Here is a 16,123-nt window from a genome sequence, read left to right as displayed (position 1 = left end):
CATTGCTCAAAAGGCATACTGATTTTATATTAAGCCAATCAATTTTGATAGAAAATTTTATACACATATCATATACAATATTTTAGTTAAAGAATATTGCTAGTAAAGCATCCTGAAATTTGTAAAGGAATTGTATTTGTATTCCCATTATTATCGAAATGGCAACATTTTCCGTAGGTTTTAAAGTTGATTTCAATCCTAATTCACATTCTCTTCTCCTTGTCCTTACCATTCAATAGACGCTCATCATCATGCTCAGTGCGGATATGGGACAGTCGTCCCATGCTGCGGAAGATCGAAGCATCTCTGATCCAGTAGTCACTGTAGAGTCCAGTAAACAATTCAGTACCTACATGGGAGCATCAGTAAAAGAGGTATTTGTTTCTGGATTCGAAGACAAGATATAAGTCACAATTATATTAAAAACACCTGTATCTATAATATGTATTTTATGATATTAATACCATCGTTGTTAGGTGCATGGATGGTACAGTAAGACTCCCAGGATTTGAGTCCAGAGTCTGTCACTTACTAAGTGTGAACTTGGGCAAGTTGTTAAGTTCCCTGTGCCTCAGTTTCCTCATTTACAAATGAGAAAAGGAATTGCATTCAGTAAGGTAGTTAAGAGTAAAGCACTTGGAAGAATGGCTGGTAAATATTAAGACCTATATGAGTCTCTGGTAAATACCCTGGCTTCATTTATTTTCCTAGACTTCTTTTAACCTTCATATCATCAGGGCTCTATCATTATTATTGTTACTGTGATGATTACAGGTTTATATGTCAGTCAGCTAATTGAAATTGTTCTTGTAACAAGATACTCCTATCATTAATATGATTTTAGTGTGGGAACAACAAAGTCTAACAAAGGTGATAATAATCCAATCAGTTATCATTCAATTTGTAAATTTGTGGCTCAGTCAGATAGGAAGAATATAAAAGCGCTCAGAATTTAATCAGTCAACACGATTGAATGAAGTTAGCTGCAACATGTGGTGGCAGTCATAGACTTAAAATCAGACTGAGAAATTACACAATGTACACAGGGTCTCAGGAAATAACCATGTGTCTTTTGAGTCAGAAAAAAGACACTAAAATAACTTAAGGGAAAATATAACATGAACCCCAGAACCATCAAGAGCTCTGAAGCAGAGGGACTTAGAATCTTTTCCCAAAACTCACAAGAGGAAATCAGTGTGCCCATCAGTTGGACTGGGAGGATGTCCTGGCCATATCCAGCTCAGTTGTCCTGTCTCAAGCAAAAATCTCTGGCCAAGAAACAAATGATAACAGCAGGTTGCTGTAAACAGCAACTTCAAAGCAGAGTGGTAAAATGATTTTCTTAATGAGAAACATATAACTTTGGTCTATTTCTAAAATAGATATGATTATTATATTACATGTTACTAATGCTTTTTTGCTTAGTTTGGAATGTGTGCATATGCATACACATGATATTTAAAGTGCTTTAAAGGTTAAGAGATTTCAAAATTAATTATATTTCCAACTTAATATATCTAATTATGTAATTAATTTTATAATTATGATTATTAAAATCGCAGGTATAAGAATTAGACCAAATAGATAAACAGAATTTAAGAGATCTTGAGTACTTTATTTATAAATCTTATTTAATAGAACTTTAAAAATTGTTTCATTATTTATGAAGAGTTTTTTCCCCAAAGGTAAAGTTTTTAAAGCTTTAGAAAATTTTAAAAGAGTAAACATATTTGTGTGATTTGATATTTGAGAAAATTATCAATTAAATTATATACATGGTAATTTATAAGGAAGCTTATTTTCAATTTGCATTAACTATTAATTTTTTTAAAGTAAAGATGATTGCATTTGTTATACCAAATTTAGAATAATAAGATATAAATTAAACTCAAAGATTAAAAAAATAAGCTTTGGAAGTACTAGTATAATAGCCTTTTTTATTTTAAAAAGATTAATTCTAATTAGTTTTTCTCTGTTCACAAAATCCTCTGTGCACACTTAAAGCACTCTATGAGATAAAAATAAATATAATCTATGGTTTCCAAAAAAGAAATCATTTTAAACTATGTATTCTATATGAGAAAGAGAGGAAAAAGTAAATATGGCAGAAGATTAACAATTGGTTAATCAAGGCAAATGGTATACAGGTGTTAATTTTACTTTTCTTTCAACTTTTCTTTGTATTTGAAAATTTTTCAGATAAGAGAGTTTTTAAAAAGATATATTTGTTGAGCTCATCTGGTATATTCAACTTACACTAAGTGAAATGCATGATGTAAGAAAAATAACAAGACTAAAAATGATTATTTAAATCTGGACTTAACAACATATAATATGGCAGAGAAAAGTTATGTCAGAACTCTTACTTAAGCATATCGTGTTATTTGATAACACAAAGGGAAAACACTAACATAGTTTATATCAAAGTCAGTTAATTAGTGCTGTCTTCCCTAAAAATTTTATGTCTGTGTTTGAAGAAGTACTATTTTGAGACCAAATGAACTCAATGGTTAGGAATATGACCTGTTACCTGGAATTCAGTCTGAACTATTTGAACATGGATAAAAGAGATTAATTAAAAGGGCTTTGGAATCATCACGTCTATGGCATAAATAACCAAGTTGACCCTTAAAAAATTTAATTGACTATTAACACATGAGTGTGGATTTCTCTGAAATATCTTTGTTTTTAATTATTCTAGTTGAATTATGTTCCCCAAACCAAATATAAAGGCCATTTTCTTAAGTGGTTATAAATATAATTTATTTTGCTAATGTGGGCTGTGCTGAATCTTTAATGTATAATTGGTACAAAGATTAGATTTCTTTAAAATCATGAGTTTTCTATTCCTTAAGTTTTTAATATTTAATTTTTATTTCTTAAAGTGTTTTAGACTTTGATAACAGAAAATATTGTTATGGGAAAATAATATTTTTATTAGTACACATCAATTTCAATGTATTTATTCTAATTTGGAACATTGTTTCAAAATTACGTTTTAACCAATGCCATAAAATTAACAAACAAGTACTCATTGGAGCCGCTAGATGGCAGCACTATGATACTAGATAATACATATCCAGGGAGGATTATCTGCAAAGAGAAAAAATAAGATATTCCCAATTTTACCCAATTTCCCATTTTACACTCAGGACAAAGATAATTGTGAGCAATTCCCATAACACAATATAAACTTTATGACAAATTTCAAAGACACTATAGAGGTGCTAAAAACTATAAGCAACGTAAATAGAAACAAATGTGTTTCTGTTGGAATGTTAGATTTTCCTCAGAAGGGAAAGATTTTTCTTTCATATCCTCATATCAAAGCAAAATTTTAAAAAATTCATAGTGATAGATAATAATTATGTTTGACAAAATACTTTCATAGGAAAATTAGAAAAGAATGACAACATATTAGTGAAAAAGAAAAAATTACAATAATAAAGCTTTAGGTAAAATAATGCCTAATAGCAATTAAATAAGCAAAAATACTGAGGATTATTATAATTTTTAATACAATTTATTGTAAATATATCGTCTCTAATTACATTTATTTTAACTATTTGGTATCAGATCTTTTATAGGATGAAAAAATAACATCTAGATAAATCATATTTTCATGGATTAAAATAGAAAAACATTTTATAAGAAAACTAAAATATGTTTTAGGGCTTCAATGATCATCGCGAACTACCCAAGGATTTAGTTTTCCATGTCTATGGAAACGAGCGAGTTTAACTTCCTGTCACACTCAATGATAGCCTCTATATAGAGAAAAAAGAATAGTAGAAATAGTTCCGCAGTGGCAATCTGGCAAGCTAATTCCCTAGCTCAAAATCTGCCAGTTGATGACCACAAACTTCAAAATCTCAAGGTCTCAGTTATCTGTGGAATCAAAGAGACCTTCACGTAATTCTCAGAACCTCCCAAGCTTTTATGTTCTCTCTGCTCTTTGGCCTAAAATTTCACCTCTTTGCCTGGTTAGCGCCCACTTTTTCCATGACGTCTTGTCTGGCCAAACGTTTGTTAGTGTAGTGGTTCCTAGTGCCGCTGTAGCTCTGGTACTCATTTCTATCCTACTGCTCATTTCTATCCTACTGCTTGTCTGACTATATATTAACTGACTCCTTATGTGTTTGAAATGATGCCTCATTAATGTCTGAAATACAGAAAATGCTCAATAAATATTTGTTGAATCAATGAATGGTATAATGTGAGTTAATAATTAAATATATCAGAAGCTCTTTTCAGGTGTTTAAAAAAGGCTGTGAAAGGCTGTGAAATGCAATCAGGGCCAGGTGTGGTGACTCTTGCCTGTAATCCCAACACTGTGCAGAGCAGCCTGGAGGGTTGCTTGAGTCCAGATGTTCAAAATTGGCCAGGGCAACATAAAGAGACCCCCAGCTCTACAATTATAATAATAATAAAGTAGCTGGGCATGGGGACCTGCACCTGAGGTCCCAGCTACTCAGGAGGCTGAGGTGGGAGAATTGCTTCAGCCTGGCAGGTAGAGGCTGCAGTGAGCTATGACCGTGCTACGGCACTCCAGCCTCAGCAGCAGAGCCAGACCCTGCCTCAAAACAGAGAAAAGAAACATTCAGGATAAGATTCTAATTTTTAAAAACTGTTTCAGAGAGAAATTATCAAAAGAAAGAAAAATCTATTAGGAATTTATATGGAGAACAAATTTGAATTTTTGTTCCCAGAGGGCCTTATTTATTAATTTTTATATATTAAAACAGAAACTCTTTTTTCAAACATTTGCCCCCAAGAATTTTAGCCCAAAGGACATTATATTGTGATTAAAAAACTGTGTCAACACTAAATTGCTTATGTGAAAGAAAATAAGATAATCATTTGACCCTTAGAAAAAACAAATTCTTCACAATAATTCTAAAACATGTAATTGAAATACTTTTCCATATAACTCCTTTTTTACAACATAAACCCTACTTGAAGTTTTAATTAAATGCATTGCATTGCCTTAATATTTTATGGAATGTATCAAGAGTTTCATTCATGGACTATATATTATCTGAGTTTTTATTAACTGTGTTGGATTTTAATTGTATAACAAGAAAAATTCACAGTAGTGTTTCATGACCTTCTTAACTTGTTAAGTTTTACTCAAGCATTTCTTCTGTTTATGTTATAAATGTATGTTGTGCACATCTAAATAATGTGAAACATATTTGCCTCATGGAACAGCATATGGCTAAAGACTGATTTAGCTGCCTTACTTTATAACTGAATGTTATAATTTTATTAGAAAATTATTCTACTGTGGATGGATGGTCTTGCTGAATCACTATGACATGCATAGCTATGAAGAGAAAATGTAGCTGGGTCCAGTGGTGCACGCCTGTAATGCCAGCACTTTGGGAGGCTGAGGCAGGCCAATCAATGAGGTCAAGAGATGAAGATCATTCCAGCCAACATGATGAAACCCTGTCTCTACTAAAAATATAAAAATGAGTGCATGTTGGCACATGCCAGTAGTCTCAGCTACTCAGGAGGCCGAGGCAGGACAATCACTTGAACCTGGGAGGCAAAGGTTGCAGGGAGCCAAGATCGTCCCACTGCACTCCAGCCTAGCGACAGAGGGACACTCCATCTCAAAAAAAAAAAAAAATGCACTTGGGAAGATGAGGATGGTTGAAAATGACTCACATATTTCAACATTGCAGTTCACACTCACATTCTGCTTAGGATGCTTAAAGACGCAGGAAGAATGTATGATTTTATCAGGCCTTTAGCTGTTGTTTCGGCTTTTGGTTTGTTTTGGTTTGGGCAGATGATTAGCACCAGCTATCAATGTTAAGAAGGTGGTTTTGAGGCATGAAGGAAAAAGAAAACCATCTTTTGAATCTGTTCGTTTGTATGTGCCAGACCCATGGCTGTACTCTTGAGTTTTCCTGGTAGCAAACCAATGATATTGATACCATCATGGTTAAACCAGATTCTCAAAGGAGAGCATATAAGCAGGGAATTAAGAGTGGGGCTTTTTTCTTCTCCTTTTACCTCTTTTGATTTTCTTTTCATTGTGAAGGAACCATAAGCAAAGTATTCAAATAGCTCCTTAGAGACTAGCAGTCAGGGCCAGAAGCTACAGTAAGCGTGTGGATAATGGGCATTCTGCCAAGTGTGAGAGCATGAGCAGAAGCCTTGGGTAAGAAGTTATAGATATTCTTTAGGGACAGGAAAGTGGTAAGGGAATAACCTGAGGTTCCTATATAGTTAGGGTGAATTCAAAAAAACCAGGCAGTACATTTACTTATGTTTGTAGAACTTACATATATTCTAACTTCATTCAGAATTTTTTCATTTATTTTTCTAATAAATGATCTTCCTTTGTGCCAGACATATTCCCTGAATGTAATTATTGTTAACTAAAAATAAACATTTATTTAAAATGCTTTGTTATTAAGAACTTGAAACAATAACTTAAATTTTCTCTGCATTCGTTCAACTCCCTTTCATTCAATTGACATTGACCTTTAATTTACAAAATTAATAATGAGGATATATATTCACAAAGGTATTGTTATGGATAAAAGTTCAGTCAGGAAGAGGATTTCAGTGGCTGTAAACTTTGTAATTTTTTTTTTGCTGAAAAAAGTAATAGGAAAAAAGTATAGAAAAAAATTCATGTACGATATAACGTCTTATTAGAAATTATTTGCTGAATAAAATTTAGTGAACATTTACTTTGAAAGCCATCCCTAAAAATACAACAACAAAGTTAATACTTTCAAAGTAAAGCGTCAAAAGGTACATGACAAATCAGGGTGTTTTTTTGCCCCAAACACTAGCAACATGTGTCCTGTCATACCTGAGACACTTCAGGCATGGTAAGATTATACCTGGAACTGGTAATACAAGTGTGGGTCAGAATAAAATTAAAAAAAAAAAAAGGCAATAGAATTTAAAGGAGAAACTATGGTAGATCGTAATGTTACTGAAGATACTATCCACTTAATTAGAATATTGCAGTATTATATGAGACATAATTGATAAAAAGAGTCAGCAAAAATATCTTCTTCTTGGCCAAAATGACATATGACATAAAGAACACTATTTCCTAGATTTTTATTTGGCCAACCACTGAACTTAACAATTTAGTAGCAAGATAATTACTAACTATATTTGGATGATTTGAAAGCCATGGATAAGCAATGCAGCAATTCATTTTAATGAAAAATTTATTGTTTCAATAAGCTGCTTTTAAAATCAAGTTATAATGCCTTGTCTTCTTCAGACAGTTACTTAAAACCACTTCAAATACAGTAGGACCAATCACATTGGAGGAAAACTTGGCTAAAATGCAGAAATATTCCACCTGAGATATGAGTTAAGATGCTACCAAAATTAATTGTGTTACTACAAAGAGCCATTGGAAGCTCACGGCTACTTAATATTATGATTTCATTTTGATTAGTTCCTGAACATATACAACATAGTACAGTAAGAATCTTTCTTTTACTCCTTAAATCCTTTGTCACATAGAATTATTACAAGCTATCAAAATTTCATTTCTAAATTACATTAGAAATTGAATAAAAATGTGCTTTAGAACTTGTCTTCTATCAAATAAGCTTCAATATTTATTCCATTTTTTATTAACCCCTTCTCCATATGCTCTTAAGTCAACTGAATTTAAGTTAACTGAATTAAAATTGCATCTGAAACTAGGGAGTCACAAAGAAAATTCTCTAATTTGCAAGCACCTTTTTTTGAGGTCAAGTAGCTTTATGAGTATGCTACCAGTTTCAGTGTTTTATCATTAAATTTGTCTTCATGTGAACAAACATTAAACATTGTGTGACATAAAATTAACTAAGAAGTAGCAATAGTCTAGCAATAGTCATTTTTTGCTGGAGTCCTGTCTTAACTCATCAGCAGAGAACATGTGTGGTCACAAAATACCACATTAATGCATTCTTTCTCAGTCAGAATAAGCTGTACCGAGCTTGCCAAATTCCAACTCAGGTAGCTCCATTTTTCCAGCCTACATTCCTGCTGCTTTTTCAATTGGGTGAATTATTTTTACTTCCCCTCTTTTAAAGAGTTTCTGGCTCACATAGGTTATCAGGTTTCCATCCAGTGGCTGCTGCATTTCCACAGTGAGTGAATGATCTCTCCAAGGTACTCTGGGATGAAAGTGAATGGATAAATGTGAAGAATTATATTTTTATTTCTTCTCTTTGGAGGGATTATTCTATAACTTTTGTGTTTAACTTGGAGGGCTCTTTTGATTTGATTTCTCTTCTGAATAAGCGAAACCGCCACCCAGATGGCAAGCACTTCAGATTTCAGGATAGTATAATTTGATTTGGAAGTTCAATGAAACTCACTTGAAAATGTCCCTCCAGTAATATTTCCCCTCTTAGAAATTCCACTTTTAAATTCTTGGCTTCATGCAGAAACAAGCTCCAGGGAGACTGAGTAGTGAGTGGCAAGGTGGTCATAGAAATTATTTTTAACTATTTAAATGAAATGTAAAAAAAATAATGTTTCTTCTAATATTCTCAGGATTTCACTATAGAAGCAGTATATGCTGTGTAATTTTTAGTTTCCAATTCCCTTTATATTATTCTTATGAAAACAACATTCCAAAATTGATTTTGTATTTGTTTAGGAACCTCAGTGAGTATTACATTTAGTATTTATAGGAGATCTAGTCTTTGCAAGAGACTACATGGCACAAGAAAGAAAAAAGTCTCTTTTTCAAATATATTAAAATATTTATGAAAAAAATCACAACTTTAGAAAAAGATGTATGAGCCTATCAGATATATACATTTTAATTTATATTCTTTCAATCGCTTTGGAGTTTCCAGCATTTATGGATCTGTCATCCCCCAAAAATGTTATTTCCAAGGTTGTGACTTCCACTAAGTCTAACCTGACTTAGGCAACCATATTCCCACATTAAAAATCTTCCTTTTTTAATACTCTATTTACACACACACACACACACACACACACACACACACACACACACACAATTGGTAGGGAAACTCAAAATAATATTTTTCTTTAATATTAATTTTTGAAATATTGTAACTATTCAAGCCACTGAAGAACTTAATTACTATATAATTCTCATATTATAGCCTTGTCAAATTAAAAAGCTGAAGTAAGTCAAACTTTTCCTGTTAATTAGAGTTAACATGAGGCATTTGCTATATAAATACTTATGTTTTTAAAAGCTTTATTTTTATATACCTGATAACCAGATGTGGGATAGGGGAGTGTAGGGAGTAGAGTGCAAGAACCATCAAAATAAACTGTCTTGAATAAGTTCAGGGAACAGAGATTCTAAAGAACACACAGTAGCAGCTATATCAATTCTAAATCAATTATAACATGGTTCAATCATCAGGGGAGGGTTTTAAGTTTTAATGGTTTATTTAGAATATGAAGTCTCTACATCTTATTTTGTACTATCTCATTTTCTACAAAGATGATCTAATATTACCATATAACTCTAAACATTACAAATGTAACAATAGAACCTTGCACATCAGAACCTCTCAACACTGAGGAAAAAAATCATTACCATCAGTACCTATGTTAGGTGTTCGGGATTGCTCTTTTTTTTTTTTTTTTTTTTTGAGACGGAGTTTCGCTCCTATTACCCAGGCTGGAGTGCAATGGCAGGATCTCGGCTCACTGCAACCTCCTTCTCCTGGGTTCAGGCAATTCTCCTGACTCAGCCTCCTGAGTAGCTGGGATTACAGGCACGCGCTACCACGCCCAGCTAATTTTTTGTATTTTTAATAGAGACCGGGTTTTACCACGTTGACCAGGATGGTCTCGATTTCTTGACCTCGTGATTCCCCCGCCTTGGCCTCTCAAAGTGCTGGGGTTACGGGCGTGAGCCAGCGCGCCCGGCAGGGATTACTCTTTTTAATTTCGTGCTTAGGAACTCATTCATCAGTCTTTACTGTCACAGTGCTGAACAGTTTGCCAAGTTTGCAATTTTTAACCCCAAACAGTACGAAAATATTACTTAGTTGTGTCTTAAGTGAGATTGTTGGTACTTTGTCTAATTAAATTGAACTGAATTGAACTCCAGATCCAACTTTATCAACTCCTGGCATTATTTCAACATGTACATTTAGTGATAGTTTGAGTGGCTCAACCTCTAGTTTACACTCTAGATTAACAGAAATTTAGATAAATAAATTTCTTAAAAGAGATTACTTTCTGCCAAATTCTACTAATAACACAGAAATGTACCATAAAGAATATTAAAATTCTCTGAGGTCACAAAGTAATTGAAAAATGAAGAATTAACATATATATTAAAATAGTTTCATTTTGGCAAAAATTGTATAAAGCCTTCAAATAATTGCATTTTGAATCATCAAATAACACCAAATATATGAAATATTAAATGACAATTTGTTTTCTGAGTGAGACACATATACTTTATGGCATCTGCACTTATTTTAGAGTCAAATTGCTCAAGTTAACATGGCTTGAAATTTAATAGCTTTGCTTTGAGCACCAGAAAATAGATACGACTAGGCAGAGTACATAAAGAAATGCTGAAAAGAATGTAACCGAAGTTAAAATGTATGTTTTAAAATTATTATGACGATCACCTGATGTCAGTGGCAATGATAATTACCAATTAAAGTGGAGACGAATGAGGAGCTGGAGTCATAAGGACATTTGCCTCTTCCTCTCTCAGATATGGTTGATTCCAGGTGAAACAGAGGATCCTTCAAAGAAAACCAGAAAAGTCATTATGAACATGCCACCTCTAATAATCATTTAATTGCTTAGACAAAACATAAATTTTGATTACTTACAATGCACGTATTCTAAATAGGGCACCAGTAACATCAATTTACTTAGAGACAAACTGGATTTTATAATTAAGTATATGGGTTTTACAAACCTATATGGGTTCTCTCACTCCTCTCCAAATGTATGCAGGTGATGAAAGACAATAGCACTTTTGAAATCATTTTCTAAGCCTGTACTATTTATTCTGAGATGTGTCAAATATTTGAAAGGAATTGAAACTTGCTGGAAAAATGGTTAATGAAAAAAAAAGTTCAATGTTAAAAATAATATTGGGCTTTTATCAAGCATATCAAAATGTTGTTGATTTTTTATAACTTCAGTATTTGTTTTAGATATAAGCAGTACATGTGCAGGTTTGTTCATGGCTTATTGTGTGATGCTGAAGTTTGGGGTGTAAATTACCCCATCAGTCAGGTAGTGAGCATAGTATCCAATAGCTCCTTTGTCAGCTCCTGCCCCTGCTCCCTTCCCCCTCTAGTAGTCTCCAGTGTCTATTATTGCCCTCTTAATGTCTATGTGTACCCAATATTTAGCTCTTACTTATAAGTGGGAACATGCAGCATTTGGTTTGCTATCCCTCCCTTAATTCACTTAGGATAATGACTTAGATCAGTTTTGCAGCAGCAGACATGATTCCATTATTTTTTAGGGCTGTGTAGTATTCCATAGTATATAAATACCACATTTTAAAAATCCAATCTAGCATTAATGAGCACTTCGGTTGAATTCATATCTTTTCTATTGTTAATAATTCTGCAATGAACATATGAGTGAGTTATAGAGGAGCTCAAAATATTTCAAACACATACTGTCTTTTTGGTAGCATGATTCGTTTTCCTTCAGATATTTACAAGGTAATGGGATTGCAGGGTCAAATGGTAATTTTGTTTTAAGTTATTTGAGAAATCTCTAAACTTTCCACAGTGGCTGAACTAATTTACACTCCTTCTAAGGGTGTATAAGCTTTCCCTTTTCTTTACAGCATCTGTTATTTTTGACTTTTCAGTAGCCATGACTGGTGTGAGATGATATCTCATTGTGGCTTTGATTTTCATTTCTATGATGATTAGTGATACGGAGTATTTTTTATGTTTGTTGGCTTCCCGTATGTCTTCTTTTGCGAAGTACCTGTTTATAGCCTTTGTCCACTTTTTAATGAGGTTATCAGTGATTAAAACCCTCAACAAACTTGGCATCAGAGGAACATTTGTCAAATAAGAGTCATATATGACAAACCCAAAACATCCTACTGAATGAACAAAAGCTGGAAGAACAACAAAAAGACAGGATGCTTACTCTCACCACTCCTATTCAACATATTACTGGAAGTCTTAGCAAGAGCAATAAGGAAATAGAAAGAAATAAAAGGCATCAAAATAGGAAAAGTAGCTGTCAAAGGTTTTCTCATCACTGACTGATTCTACACCTGGAAAATCCTAAAGACTGCTGAAAAGCTCCTACAACAGTTAGATGATTTCAATTGATTTTCAAGATACAAAATCAATGCCTAAAAATTAGTAGAATTTCTATACACATATAGATTCAAGCTGAGAGCCAAATTAAGAACATAACCTAATTTAGAATACCCACACACAATAAAACCAGAACACCTAGAAATACATCTAACGAAGGAGGTGAAAGATTTCTCTACAAGGTGAAGATCTCTACCAGGAGATCCTGCGGAGGGAAATCATAGATGATACAAATAAAAAACATTCTATTCTGATGGATTGGAAGAATCAGTATGGTTGAAATGGCCATACTGCATAGAGCAATCTACAGATTCAGTGCTATCCCTACCAAACTATCAGCATCATTTTTCACAGAATTAGAGGACAACTATTCTAAAATTCACATGAAACCAAAAAAGAGGCTGAATAGCCAAAGTAATGCTCAGCAAACAACAACGACCACAACAAAGCTAGAGGCATCACACTACCTGGCTTCAAATTATACTACAAGACTACAGTAACCAGAAAAGCATGGTATTGGCACAAAAACAGACACACAGACCAATGGAACGAGATGAAAAATCCAGAAATACAGCTGCTTATCTACAGCCAACTAATCTTTGGCAACAGTGACAAAATTAAGCAATAAGGAAAGGACTCCCTCTTTAATAAAAAGGCACTGGGCACTGGGTTTGCTGGCTAGCCATATGTAGAAGAATGAAATTGGACCCCTACCTTTCACCATATACAAAAATTAACTCAAGTTAAAGATTTAAGTGTAAGACCTCTGACTACAAGAATCCTAGAAGAAAACCTAGGAAATACTCTTCTTGATATCAGCCTTGGCAAAGAGTTTTGACTTAGTCCTCAAAAGCAATTGCAACAAACAAAAACTGACAGGTGATACCTAATTAAACCAAGGAGGTTCTGTACATCAAGGGAAACTATCAGCAGAGTAAACAGACAACCTACAGGATACAAGAAAATATTCAACAGCTATCATCCAACAAAGTTTAATATCAAGAGTGTATAAGGAACTTAAACAACTCAAAAAGTATTATTGATTGTTTTAATAGTTTGGAAAAGAATAACAAAATTTATTCTCAATAATTTGGAATATTTTCATTTTTATTCCTCATTATATAATATTTGTATAAACATTCAATGTTTAATAATTTATAGAATATTTAATGTATAAGTACTATAAAATATTTATTAACAAATGCCAGATTATGCACACTATTTCAATTTTAATATAAGGTTTCTCACAGATAAGATAATGAAATTCAATATTTTCATAAAAAACTACTGTATTGGTCTATTTCTTTTTTTGTTTTGAGACAAAGTCTCCCTCTGTCACCAAGCTAAAATAATACAGTGACTCAATCTCACCTCCCGAGTTCAAGCGATTCTCCTGCCTCAGTCTCCCAAGGAGCTGGGATTATAGCCATGCACCACCATACCCAGCTAATTTTTGTATTTTTAGTAGAGATGGGTTTTACCATGTTGGCCAGGATGGTCTTGATCTCAACTTTGTGATCCGCCTGCCTCGGCCTCTAAAAGTGCTGGGATTACAGGCATGAGCCTCCAGGTCTGGCCTATTGGCTTCTATTTCAAGCATTTAACCATAGAACTTATCTCTTAGTGGCTCCAGGTTTCAAAACTCTTACTAAAGGTGGTTTTGTATAACTAAACTCCATTAAGTGTACTATAAGTGGTTTGGGTAAAAAAAGTAGTTTAGAAAAGTGACAATAAAAATTAACATTGAAAAATTCATAGAAAAACCTAAATTACAATAGAACATCATGGTATTGCCCAATTTGGCAACTGTGTACAACCTGCTCATCTGTGAACCTTGAACCTATAAACAATCTTAAAGTCCTGAGTAGCCTCTGAGAGTTGAGGGCACTTCTCTCAAACTTGATCTTAACTTAGCTAGTCACCTGATTTACCCACATTATCTGTTCTTTGTCTTGCTGTTCTTATTCAGCACTATTTTCTCTTTCTCTCTATGATATCCTAAAATCACATCCTGATCTTGCCATTTCGAAACCTTTTCAGTAAATGCTGAGTTCATCCAACCACTATTACCATCCAGTCTTATCCTTGGATTTAAAAATAACCTATAGAACAAATGCGGCCTCCTGACCTAGAGGTGTGGCTAAACTTACATCCTAAGCCAAATATTTTACCTATATAGACTCTATACACCAATTTGAAGAAAGCATGAATGACAGTAAATAGCAAAACATTTTGTGTTTACTTCCTGCAGATGGCAGTTTGCAATGACATAAGTTTTTCCAAATGAGAAAAAATTATAGCTCTGCCCAGCTAATACTTTTGCTGAAGAAGTTACATCAAATTTTGCAAAACAGGCCCACAGCATTACATGGAGGAGGAAACAACCAAGTATATGAATATAATACTTGTTTGCCCTTAGTCATTGGCACTTTATAAGATAGAGATAGATCAGGGATATATATACTATGTTTGTTCTACTATAGTCAAACATAAAGGTCATGGAAAGCTGACAGATACTGGGCTGCTTTCATAAATCAACATTTTCTATAGCTTAATTCAACTTTTGGTCTCTAATGACTGATGAGGTTATTTTACCTAATGGATATACTTAGACACCTCATATACTAAAATTGAAATGTCAAGAACAATACATGTACATTGCTTACTTATTCAAATAATTTTAATATATTTGTTTAAACTGTAAAATGGGTGAAGCAAATAGAAAATGAAAACTGAATGAATATTAAGATCAAGAGAATCCCAGAGTCTGTAAGACTGCAGGCATAGATGAATAAGATGTAGTCACTATTTCTTAGAAAAGGTACAGGTTTTCCTAAGTAGAAATCATAATATAGGCTACTGAGGCTATATTTGACTAATGAATTTCAGCATGTGACTGTGGTACTAAATATCTGACATACCAGTGTGTTCCACTTTTAAAAAAAGTCAATTGAGTCAACAAGAAACTATATACGCCAAAAAACCTGCAACGCTAACATTTTGAAAACAATCGAATAACTCCAGGAATCATCCTGAAATTTTTAGTTACGTAGGCGACACAAATCTGTGCAATACATAAATCTACCTTTGTCTGTGAAAGGATATACACTTTTATAAAAATCTTAAGTTTGACATTGAGAATACTTGAGCTTTGAATATTGAATATGCATGCATTCTTAGAAAAGTGTGTCTCAGATAAAAACTCAAATGTACCTTGACTAAACCCTCCCTTCTTACTTTTCTCCAGAAGACTTCAAATACCTATCTAACATTTATTTGATGGCTGAAATTAAGTCAACAAGTAATCATTTAAAATAATAAACAAGTTAATCAAGCTCTTCTGGTTTGCTTTCTGCATCACTATGAAGCATCTACATTTTCAATACCTTAAAGGATAGACATAGCTATCATTTTGATTTTTAAAATAGGCTACAGCATATACTGCTGCTGCTAGGGTGACGGGGGCACCAAAATCTCACAAATTGCCACTACAGAACTTACTCATGTAACCAAATACCACCTGTACCCCAATAACCTGTGGAAAAATAAAAATATAAAAAATAAAATGCATGTTTTCTGCAGATTATAATTTATTAGCCCATTAATGCTTTTTTAAAAAATGTAAGCTATTGGAACATCCCTACAGTAGAATAGTACCATTCTGTTTATATAGAAAGAGAAGAAAGGTCCAAATCTATTGGGGAAACATTCATTTTATCAGTGCATCACAACAGATGGTTAATAATGCTTCAGGAGGCAAATAACACGGAAAGGGTAGGCAACGTCAGCTTAGACTGCAGACTGGGATACTTCTCAAATTTGAAGAA

The 16,123-nt window shown here is 33.3% G+C and overlaps 1 protein-coding gene across 2 annotated transcripts in view; it reads right to left on the bottom strand.

Annotated features, from left to right (window-relative positions):
- Positions 1-16,123, bottom strand: part of SEMA3E (semaphorin 3E) — a 276,720-nt gene that overhangs the window by 44,808 nt on the left and 215,789 nt on the right. For both annotated transcript variants that reach the window (XM_002751652.5, XM_054237356.2), the window contains exons 5-6: positions 10,643-10,736; positions 230-349 (exon numbers count right to left, since the gene is read on the bottom strand). In XM_002751652.5, coding sequence (XP_002751698.1) covers positions 230-349; positions 10,643-10,736 — 214 coding nt within the window. The remainder of the gene's footprint in view (positions 1-229; positions 350-10,642; positions 10,737-16,123) is intronic.

This window comes from Callithrix jacchus, chromosome 11, assembly GCF_049354715.1.
Source record: "Callithrix jacchus isolate 240 chromosome 11, calJac240_pri, whole genome shotgun sequence".
In the NCBI taxonomy this organism is placed as follows: Eukaryota; Metazoa; Chordata; class Mammalia; order Primates; family Cebidae; genus Callithrix; species Callithrix jacchus.
Note: the sequence above shows the minus strand (reverse complement) of the source record. Positions and strands in the feature narration are given on the sequence as shown.